Genomic DNA, 12442 nt, shown 5'->3' on the forward strand with positions numbered 1-12442 from the left:
GGGTTATGCCTCTTGTGAGGTGTAGCTTGTAAGTCCCTCTTTGCACTCGTTAGATCTAGGTTCGAGGCACTACTATCGGTGGTCCTCACCTTAGTCTTAGGGTCCGAGGCAAGGGTTGATTTCAAATCACCCTATAAGCCCTCATCTTTAGGGCAATTCCTGCAACAAGTGTTGTTGGGATGTAAGCCCCAATCTTCTAATAAAATATCAGCTCAAACCAAATTTAGATTCAAAAAAGTAAAGCCCAATATAGGATAGTTTGGGCACCTCTGAGTTTCATCTCAGAATCAAGTGCCCCTACTTCACCTCTTTTGGCTTTCATTCCCAGAATCTAATCCTTAGTTGATCTCTTCAACTTTTCCTTGAAATTCTAAAGGGCCAAAAACCTTTAACTAAGACTTTCATGGATTTAAAAAAAAAAAAAAAACAATCTTTAGCCAACATTTGAATGACTTCAAAAAAATGAAGAAAACCACTAATTTAATCAAAAGTTTTCCCAAATCAAACTTGGGATGTAATTAACCATAAGGGCTTGCCCCTATGGGATGTCTGTACCCCAGAAATAAATAAACCCCACTCAACCAAACATTGAGTGGGGGAATCTCTGTTAAGTAATTGTATATTTTATTATTGAGCCCATAAGGAAATGATATTTTTACCCTCCGGGGTAATATATTGTGTTCTTATGCCATGCCCGATTATAAAATATGCAATCCGTTCGAGGATACAAAAAAATTCTCCAACAGTATTACCCACCAACTTGGGAGACGGTCGGGTTCGTGGTTTTCTCTTTGTATTTTCGTTCTCCCTCGTCACCTCCCCCCATTCGTCTTCGTCGCTTTAAACGCTACCACCCAAATTTCCCTCCTCCTCCCCATAGTTAATTCCCCAAAATTATCTCCCACAACCGCCGACCACCAAACCTGATTCCCCTAACCCGTCAGCTCCAGTAATCCCACCGCCGGTTCAGCCCACTCCCTCTTCTCCCTTCAATTCCATTGCCTAATTGGGATTGGATCTTTTGGGGACAGATTTTTTTTAATTCAAATTTGTCTATTTGAAATTTAAAATCTTCTGTAAAATATCAAATCTATTTTAGGAAACTTCCTAAATTAAATCTATTTGAATTGGATTTAATTAAAAACTTTCCTCTCTACTAATCCCAATTAAGTAACCACAATTGAGTGCAATAATGGCTCCCCATAATTCCAGCTCTCTTCCACTAATGCTACCGACTATCTGAATTTGAATTAGGATTTATTTCCTAAGTACAGAATCCTATTTTAGGCAATTGATCCAAGCCACGTTAATTTCCCTCTAGCCGAATTTCCACCAGGCCTTTTCTGTTTGATTTATTCCAATAGGAAAGTCCTATTTTGGAAGCAAATCAAGCCTTTATTTTCCCTGCCTCTCTCCACCGCCTCTCATGCGGCAACTCTCCACCAAGACGTGAAGCCAGAAGTTTCCCCCTCCAAATTCCCTCCCTACTACACTTAAGTAAATCTGAAATTTTCTCAGATTTTGCTCCAAAATCTGAAATTGTTTCAGTTTTCTGAGAACCGAAACTTAGAGTTAATTTCATCTACACATACACGAGAAACTTCTTTCTCTTCGGCGACGTTCGAGACCATTAGCAAGATGGAAGCCATTGACGAACACTTCGAAGGCCTTGAGTGGAGGATCTCCACCTCTCCTTAGCAAAGGTTTCTCTTTCACTTGCATCTTATTTCTTTTAAAGTCTAAATTCTCATTGATGTGATTGTATTCGCGAAAGTCTCCTCCAAGTGCTCTTGTCAAGCTTAGTAATCATAGGGATTGAGCGTACTTTCTTTGCATCCTAAATCTCGTTGTTAGATTAGGGATTACTTTGAAGACTACTATTTTGTATTGTTTTATTTTTCTTATTTATTTTGAGAGTTCAAAACTCGGAACATGTGATTTAGCCTACGCAAAGTATCTCTTTATTTGTTTTATTCGTCGTTGAGAATTGCTAGTAATTTTAATCCAAAATTATTCTAATCTAAGAGTTGTGCAATGCCTAAATGAATCCACAAGCATCGCATCTAAGTAGTCCTGCATCAATTCTCTACTTCAGAAGTCTCGAGAAATGCCTTCCAGAATTTCTCCCTCTGGACATATCTAGAAGAGCCTTTGTACAACTTAACTGATTCCCAAGCTAAATAATATTACAGGAATTTTATTTTGCTATGAATCATAAGGGAATAGAATCAATGAAAAATTAAGCAAATCAAAACTTTCAATCAAGGTGATCATTAAATGGGGAAATCAACAAATTGGTTATGATTTTATTTTCTTCTGTAGAGCTGAATTTTGTGAATATAATTGTATGTAAACCCTAGCCACTCTTAAAATCATAACTATCCCTTTAACTAGGATGACAATCAGGAACCCCGAGTGATGCAGGACCCTATCCATCAAATGTTGCAAGAATCAATGGCGGAGGAAGAGCACTAGCAACAGTTTCCATGAAGGGAATGAAGACAACAATATCAAGACATTGGATTGAAGGTAGATATCCCATACTTTGAAGGTGGCTTGAATCCGGATGACTTCATAGACACGCAATGGAGTGCATCAAAGGCTACAAAAAAGTGTTAACCAATCAACAAGTAATGTTGGTGCCTATCAAGCTATAGAAGAATGTCTAAATGTAGTGAGAGAACCTTAAAAGAAAACTGAGAAGACAAAAGGAAGTTCTTCACGTGAAAAAAGATTAAGAAGAGTTGCAACGAAGGTACTTTCCCTCTAACTTTCATCAAGATGTTGTTCTTAAAACCCAAAACTTTAAACAGAAAAGGGACTTCGCTGGAGCATTCCACTGAATTTCGGTTGTTATGCTAAAGTATGACATGTCAAAATCAGCGGACATTACCATGCAAGATTCTTGGGTAGTTTGCAGCCCACAGTTGCCAATGTAATGCAACTTCAATAATATTGGACTATTTTTTATATTCTCAACGTGCAATAAGGGTAGAAAGATAACAACAATCTTCCAAGAATTTCCAACCAAGATCTATGCAAGAAACATACAAAGCCAACAATAAATGCCGTTAAGGGACGAATTATTTCCCACCCCTGAACATTTCCAATTGTTCCCCACCCCAAAATGTTCCATTTGATCAAACACAAGCTAAAAATAGAAGCAAATTAAGTACTTACACAACATTTCGGGTGTTGGGGTTCGACTATATCGCTTCTAATTACCCTGATCAATAAATCATTTACTCGTAGCACCTCAACAGGATGGTTATGAAGAAGAAATGTCAAAATCAGAAGGCGGGCACTTATTGCATACAACCGAAGATAAGTTGCTTATTGTCCGATGAGTGTTGAATGTAAAGATGATGATTAGCTAAACCACAATATTCTATACCCAGTGCACCATGCAAAGGAAGATATGCAAACATCATTTCAACTAAAATGCTGAAGAAATTGAACCTTCCAATGCATAATAATCCAAAATCTTACAAATGCATTTTTTCATTGGCAATTCCCAATTCAACCCTAGTAAATAACTAGAAAAAGTCTAGACATCTCTGTGATACATGTTTCTTTCTCATGAGAAACAGAAACTCATTTTCTCATCAACAAACAAAAATTAACAAAAATATATATTTTTCTCTTACTTTCTCCTCAACCAAACACGTGGAAGAAAATTAATTTCAATTCAATTGTTTTAGCTTTCAATTATATTTCATTTCATTCCCTATATTTCAATTCCATCAAACAAAACGGCGCCATAGAGAATTTTTACCCAAACACATTGGTCCGCCTATCAAACGGATTGGCAACATAACAAATTTTAGGTTGAGCAATATTTTCTTCTTTGGGAATCACAGGTTTACTCTTATTTTGTTTTCTTGTTAAAATATGTGCAACTACATATACAATCGGACAAGCACACAAGTTTGTGTGTTTTAGTAAGAGAAACTGTTATGACTTGCTGAAAAGAATTCACGAATACAATTACTAATGACAGCTATTTGTCAAATAAAACTACTGAACATGTAAAATATACTTGAAACCATGTGATATCCTTATAGAAACACAGAAATAATGTGACCTAACTTAGATGCATGAAAACACAGAAATACCCATGTACCTGCTGCAGATTTCAAAAAATCATGTGAACCCAAATTGTCGGTGCCATCATCAACTGAATGGCGATGCCATACCTCAATCAAGTGAAATCCATGTACCATGATAGCCTACAAAACAATTTTTTTTTAAAACATGCCAAAGCAGAATAAAAGTGATCAGCAAGCATGGTGCAGGAACATAAAATAATAAAAATTGCAAAAATTCATATAACAGCATCAATGTTAAAGAGAATTGAAATAAGAGGTAGTAGACTGCTGGTATATTTTCAACTGTTTCCTCCACCACCTAAGTATGATTTTAGAGGATTTAGAGCACTGGCAGTTTTTTAAAGATATTACATATAACAAAAATTTGACTATCAATGTTTCTTCCACAACAAGAATCAAATTCTCAGATAAGATTTTATACATCACATCCAAGGGCACGCATTGCTTTTAAGAAATCATACTATAGAAAAGAAAGTAAATATGATATTCTCCCATTTTGTTGTGCACATGACAAAAACTGTTTTGAAGTTCCTTTTTGCTGAAAATCTTCTATAACACCGAGAATATTAATTGTAAGATATCATTTTCTTAATCATCATCAACATTAGTAAAAATACTACGCAGCTAGACCCATGAAAATTCTAGTTTACTATATTTTCCAAGAAAAAATCTAAAATAATCTCCTAACTATTTGTATGTAGTCAATTTAACCCCAAAACATCACATTACTTCAATTTAATGCCTCGACTATGAAAAATTGATCCCAAATAAACACTCAGATAGAAATTGATGTAAATTAGGATACAAAATTAATCCCAATTTAGTCCTTCGACTATACAAAATTGATCCAATTTAGCCCATGAGGTATCATGTGGGGTCAATTTTGTATAGTCAAGCTATTAAATTGGAGAAATGCAATACTTCGAAAATAAATTAGCAGCATACAAATAGTTAGGGGACTATTTTGAGCTTTTTCCCTAAATTTTCCAGATGCCACATTCAAAAACTAACTTGAGCACTGCAGAAAACCTCAGATTTTGTTACATATATCTCAATTCTTTTGCCAAAAAAGACGGAAGAGAAACAAAGTTTCATCAAAATATAGCACAAAATTACTGAAGCTGCAGGACAAGAGAAAACTGGGCGTTCATACATGAGCTATAAAAGCATACAAACAAATAATTACCAGTGATGTCTCAAAAGCTATACTGAAAGGCTCAAAAAACAGCAGAAGAAATAAACTGGATCTGAAAGAAGTATATACCACCATGCACAGCCTTAGCCTGAAAATCAATAGCTGTAAAGTCATGTTTATCAAAAAAAATCTAAACTCTGTTAAATGGGAAATTTTCCAACAGAAAAAAAAAAAAAAAAAAACAAGCAAATTATGATGCTTATTCTCACGCAAACAGCCACATGGATATATAGTGCTTCGCTGACTCTAGATCAACTAAAATATTTTAGCCATCATAACAGGTCTTAAAGTATATTGGGTCATGCACCAATGCTCAAGTTTTGCATACCATTTAAATACTTAAAGCATGAACCTAAACTATGGTTTACAATTGCGCAATCGGACATTGAGGTGTTTTCTGTCCGTGAGACGAGGCATAAACCTCAAGGCATTTTGAGGCGTAAGCCAGAAAATGTAAAACTTACGTAAAGTCAAAATGAAGTTTTTTTATTTATAATAATCATACAATATATCAAAAGATGACTTAAGAAAAAAATTATCATATATATGAAACACAAAAATACACAAGACATAATGTGGAAAGTAATAAATTGCATAAAATATAATTGAATTCCAAGCATTACAATAATCAAACAATATAAAATTTAGTTCAACTTAAAATTATATCTTTCCCAATATCTTGCTCATCAACATATAAATCAAGAAAGAATTATTAATAGTATAGCAACTTAGAAGTCCTCAGTGTTGTCATCACTAAGAGGGTCTTCACATGAATCATTGTCATAATAAATTGCACTCTCCCTTGCCTCGTCACCTATGGAGTCCAATACCTTTCAATCTGCTTTTTCTTCCTCTATATTAATTATTTTCTTCTTTACTAAATGTTTTTCATCAATATAAGGATGAGTAATACTTCAAAGTAAATAAGTTTTAACAAAATATTTTATATACCATTTATGGTTTATTCTATTGATCCATGGGTTGTGGTGGATGTAAATGCTCTATTTCTATTACCATCAAAGAAATCAACATCCAAATCTTCCTCTTGTAATTCAAATGGTGTCAACTCCAATTAATCATCTACAAATCACTCATCATTTGTTGTCATATCCTCATAAATCAAAGGATCTTCATCATCATTCAACCATTTCTTCTTCAAGTTCCTGTCTTTAAGTCTCTTATCATACATGATGTATACTAAGGAATCCATCCTTAAGGTTGTCATATGATTTATCCTCTTTGTGTGCACTTATTATATGCGATCAAATTACGTTCACATCCAAATGAATAACACATTAATTCCAAAACCTTTACAGCAAAACGCTACAATTCTGGAGTATCATCACTAAATTGAATCAACCACTTAACTGAGATTTACATAAATAAGTGATGAATGAGTACATAATATATTAAAATAACAAATAAAATTACCTGGAGATCGCTTGGAAACAATGTCTTTTGCTTGTTGCAATACAAAAAAAAAAACATTTTTTATTCCTAAAGGTGTCAATTGCATGTCAGTATTTGATCTTTTAGTCGAATCAGCTATGAGTCAATACATGTAATGATATAATCTTGCTTTTCTCTTGGATTTGCTGACCTGTTTTCAGAATATTGATATTAAGGGTTCAGATAATAGCTCATTGCATGTAAGTGCTAATGAAGTTGTAGCTCCCACCTGTCATCAATGATATTCCAAATTTCTCTACAACTGTCCTCTTCTCCTCCAAATTTATGGGCAATTAGTTCATTTGCTTCATCCATAGCATTGTATATAAAGCCCATAGTAGGCTTCTTCTTAGCATCCACCATCCTCAGAACATGCACTAGTGTCCTAGTGGTTGTGACACTGTCAAAATTTATCATTTTAAACAATCTTACTAACCTCTTCCCCTTAAATTTCCTTGCACAAGTGCAACTTAACCACTATGTAGAGGTGAACAAAGACTCCAACATACTGCCTAGCCTCTAACATACTTTGCAAAGTCAAATAAGCGGTGACAAATCTGATTGTTGTAGGCATAATTATTTCTTTCTTTGAAAATTTTTTCATAAGTGTCAAAACCCAATAATGATTATAAATATATTTACATATCCACTTAGCCTTTGTCAGTACATTCTTATGTTGCGGAAGCTTCCCAAGCTTCTCAAGGATGAAAGATCTATACAATACGCTGCATATGAAGTCAAATATAAATGTTTCCTCTTGTTCATAAGTTTTTTGCTTGCAACCCTATAAACACTAGCATTATCCGTTACTAATTGAACAAACAAGTACCCTCCAGTCTCCTCAACAACACTATCAAGTAATCCAAAAAGATACTCTTTCACCTAATCAGATGTCTCAATTGACTTCAAAAATGCGGTGCTATAAAGGTTATTGATCATTATGTTTATCAAAATTTAGATCCACATCAAACCATCCATCAAACAAGATTGTATACTTGTTTGGATTCAAGTCCTCTTAATTTCCTCAATACTTCTCTCGGTTTATCCAACTCCTTCAAAATCCATGTCCTCAAATCATAAATGGATGGAGGTTTCAACCCTCTGTTATATGCTCTAATTGAACGAATCATGTTGTTTGGATGACTGGCTTCTATATAATTGCAATCAAAATCCTATTCAATTGATCTACTTTAGATGACTGGCTTTTATGAAATTGCAATCAAAATGTTAAAAAGGATAGATTATCTCGACTGAAATACAACACTTGATTTTCAATCCTACCTTTTATCGCCAAATCAAACCCTTAAATTTATAACAAAAAGAAATATGCCAAATAGTAATCAGGAATTGAACCCAAACAATCCAAAATATATCAAATTACTTTTAGTATAATTAAGAAGGAGAAAAAAAAAAACCCACTTAGATGATCTGCTTTAGATGATGCAATAGCAGCGAAGTCGAACAGCAGCGAACAAGTCAAAGGAGGCAAAGGAGCACGTGAAAGGAGAGAAATATGGCTACTGCCACATCGAGCAAAGGTCCTGTCATTACTTCCGAATTCCGATCTCACAGGAATAACGTCGTCGAATTGTCCTCACTTCCAATCAAACAAAAAAAGCATCATCGAACCTTACCTTACTTTCGATCGAACGGGAAATGTGATCAAAGAAGGCAAAGAGGCTTTTAGCGAATCGTTGAAAACTCTACCGTGTGTGTAGTGAAAAGTGAACAGAACGATGGGATGAACGTCAGGTTTAAAGCATAGATTTATGTTTTATTTTTATTTTTCTTTTACTCCTTATTTTGTGCCAACACCTCATAGAAATGAGGCAAGGCACCTCAAGGCGAGGTGTCCACCTCGATGCGTTTCGAGCGACAATTTCGCTGAGGCGCACCTCCAATTGCACAATTTTAAACAATGGCCCAACCAGAATATAGCAACTTCCAAAAGGGTATCTATCAAACAGCAAGATTTTAAACACACAAGTATACCAATTATTTAAGAATAAATCTCACTGTAGAGTATCTTGATGGCATGCTACCTCGATTATCATAAGTAATGGAAAAAAATCTGATTAACCATAAGCTAAAAAAGTTTTTAAGGCTCTCCCACAAGAAAATGTATCAAAAGTGAATAAAGATGTTTAATGGCAGTCAGAACTAATATTTTGAGAAAAAATGATTAACCAAAATTTCTAACAATAATATGGAATGTAGATTTTTATTCCATATTCCTGCAGCTTTTCCAGTTCTCATACAAAGTTCAGCAAGCATAAAACATACATATTTGGCTATTGCAACTATGACAAATTTTAAAAATAAACGCTTATAGGTTCAATTTTTCATAAGTGTTTCTAGGTGAATTCTTTCATTGGAATGCTAGGTCAATCATACTATTTTCCCTTTTGGTATCAACACCTAAGTTCCCTAGTTTATACAAATTCTTCCTGCAAGTATATGTACCAGAAAAATTAATTAAAAGAGGAAGATTGAACCGTAAGGAATCTTTAGATTCATCTTCTATACAGTTATGATATTCACCAGAAAAAGGAGCAGAGCATCAAAAGATCTTATTGAAGCTGAATTTTCTAAGTTACACATAGGATATCAAAGCAATGAAACTGGGTTTCCACAACACTTGCTAGTTGCCAAACATCCCAGTAAATGGCCATTTATACATTCAGTGCGCTGACATTTTCTCACCTATTGAGGGCACACTTCTTCAAGGAGAATAGAGAGCATTGCACAGATTAGCCAAGCAGAAATATTATAATCAATACAAGAAGCCATCACTTCACTCTAGTACTACCATATTAAACCACACTTAAGATACAGATATGCAATTAACAAACAGGAACAAAGATTAAAATAATGCAGTCATGAAGCCTTAAAGCATTCTAATTGCCCTCTCCAAAACTGCTCCCAACCAGAAGCTAGCATTGATGTAGCAAAATTGCAGTTCCAAGCTACTATAACTTCTGTTACTCTCATAATATTCTTCAGCTTCCAAAGCTCACTACAATGTTATTTGTTTAGGGTAATGCTTTGCAATGTTGTTTGCTACCCAGTTTCTTAAGAGAAAGGCAGAGTTGAGCCAATTTCTTGATGGTCGCAAGAACTAACGACAACCTGAATAACACCACGGCTGTCTGTTTTCAATTATTTGATTGAGCATAATAGACGTTTTTGGCATAATCATACAAATCATAAGTGCGATATCTAGCAAATTAAAATTGTGATTTAAAATATAACTACTAAATAATAGAGCAGCAAAGTGTTTAACCGGTCCAGCTGGTCCACACGGGACCGGCTCAGGCGGAACAGAGGTGGAAGAGTTCCGCCTCTCCTGTACACCGCTTGAACCGCAATAGCCAATTGAGCAGTTTAGGAAGGATTTTTTTAGGGAGTTAGGAATTTGAATGTAGGGACTGTTTAGATCTTTTGGATTGTATGCATTAAATAATTTGTTTTCCTAGGGTTAGGGCATCTTGAATTTGGCTGAATCTAAGATCTCTTAGGTTTTTTTTTTTTTTTTGACTCTAGTGGCGTCTAGAGATTTGGGAGGGATGGATCCTCCTTTCGAATAAAGAATCAATTATATCTTGGTATTTTCTTTCCGTTCTATTTGATTTCTTGCAATAAAATTGATGTTTTCTCTAGATTTTTGTAAACACCGGTTCATCCGGCCGGTTCAATTGAACCAACCGGTCCCCCCCTCATTCGTGAAACCGAGCAGGCGTCCGCGAAATCGATGGAGGAAGACGGGCGAATTCGTGAGAGAGCGTGAGGAGAATTCCATTTTTCCAATTTTAGCAAACGATTGCCTTCAAGAATAAGAAATAAAAATTCCTTTTCATTCCTACCGCTAAAGAAGTGATAAATTTGAAAAAAAATTTAACAAACGAGAGGAATGATCGAGGGAAAGAGGGAAGAATGTTTGTACTGAATTATTGTACCATCCGACTTTTAGTTCCTGCCTCGTTAAATCGAGCATTCGGGCCGGGTTGTGACATTTTCATTGGAGATTGGAAAACATTTCTTGTTGTTTCCTCGAGATTAATAAGAATTACATGAAATCTTCAAGTGTTCCCTATCAAATTGGTATCATAGCAATTTTTCTGGGCTGAAATAGAAGTCTTTATCGCTGAATTTTGTTGTGTTCCATATCTGATTGTGTTGCTTTTGCTAATTGGAGGCCAGAATTCGAATCAAACTTGCGGCTCTTGATATTAGAGCCTAAATCCAAGTTCCCATGGCAGGAAAAAAGGTAGAGGTGTTGGAAGGGAGATCAGACAATTGAAAACTGAAATTTCATATCTCCACGCTCAACTTTCATATGTCAAAATTCAAATTTCAACCATCCACGAGAAGATGGATGAAAATTTTTTTAGCCTGGGGGATGTTGAATAAGTTGTTTGAGGGTCAATCCAAAACAGCATTGTCAAAGACGAGGGCAGCCTCCGGCAACCCAAAAAGCGAGAAAAACTCTAATCCAATAAGGCAAATGGAAGATCATGAGGTGGAAACTCAAAAAGGAAAAGAGAGAATGTCACTCCTAGCCTATTCCTATGGAGGAGCAGGGTAGAGGGTATGGTGAGAAGCAGGAAGAGTTGGAGCATGAACAAAAAGGGTGCTGAATTTGAAAGGAGAGGGGCGGAATTTGTAATAGAAAGGGGTAATTATGACCGAATGAGGGCTGGAATTAAAAGGAGAGTGATTTATTATGATCCAAGGGGTGCTGAATTTGAAAGGAGACTGTGAGAATTTGATTTAAGATTTGGGTATGAGCATAGAAGGGATTATCGGGACACTAAGGGGAACCACCCCATTGAGAAATGAGAAATTAAGGAGGAAACAGAGGGAACGGAGGTGATCCGAGGGCTCTGTTTAAAATTGCGCAATTAGAGGCGCGCCTTGAGGTGCGCCTTTGCGCAATTCCTCCCAAAAACGCCTCATATCCTACGCAATTCCAAGTCTTTAAGAGGCGTACGCCTCACTGGGACTAAGGCGCGCCTCAGAGGCGCAATTGCGCAATTCCTGGTGAGGCATACGCCTCACTGGGATAGGGCCCACTCACTTAAAATGAACCCTTTTCTCTCCTTATACCCGAAAGCCTTCAGCAAACCCGACATTTCCCCCTCCCGCACGCTCCAGTTCGCGAAACAGAGATCCCACACGCCGTCGACCTCCTTCCCGCCGCTTCTCCCGCCGGCGCCGCCTTTCTCCGGCGAAGTGGAAACTTCCGGCCGCCCTCTAGGAGTACTCCACATTGGATTTTAGGTATTTTTATTAAGTTTAGGGTTATAATTTTCAAGTTTAAGAAAAACTAGGGTTTAGGTTTTTTTGATTTTTTTTTTTTTGTGTATTTGGTTTTTTGCTTTAGGAGACATGGTTAGAGGTAAAGAAAAGACGAATACGTCATTACGAAGGGATCCTTCTTGGAAGTATAGTGTACAAGTTGACATTGGCGGCGGAGAGAAGAGCTATGTTTATTTGAAATGTAATTTTTGCGATAAAGTGGTGAAGGGAGGTGTTACCCGCATGAAGGAACATCTATCATGCTCGCACAAAAATGTAGCACCCTGTGCAAAAGTGCCGGACAATGTGAAGGAAGAAATAAGTGCTTACATGAAGAAAACTACCACTGCTAAACACTTACAACAGGAGCAATTTGATGAAAGGGTCGAGC

The 12442-nt window shown here is 36.1% G+C and overlaps 1 protein-coding gene across 3 annotated transcripts in view; it reads right to left on the reverse strand.

Moving 5' to 3' along the window:
• Positions 1 to 12442, reverse strand: part of LOC110111279 (E3 ubiquitin protein ligase RIN2) — a 60553-nt gene that overhangs the window by 34688 nt on the left and 13423 nt on the right. For all 3 annotated transcript variants that reach the window (XM_020843074.2, XM_020843073.2, XM_020843071.2), the window contains 2 exons: positions 5296 to 5392; positions 4124 to 4229 (listed from right to left, as the gene is read on the reverse strand). In XM_020843074.2, the coding sequence (XP_020698733.1) occupies positions 4124 to 4229; positions 5296 to 5392 (203 nt within the window). The remainder of the gene's footprint in view (positions 1 to 4123; positions 4230 to 5295; positions 5393 to 12442) is intronic.

This window comes from Dendrobium catenatum, unplaced genomic scaffold (genome assembly GCF_001605985.2).
Source record: "Dendrobium catenatum unplaced genomic scaffold, ASM160598v2 fragScaff_scaffold_1165, whole genome shotgun sequence".
Classification (NCBI taxonomy): Eukaryota; Viridiplantae; Streptophyta; class Magnoliopsida; order Asparagales; family Orchidaceae; genus Dendrobium; species Dendrobium catenatum.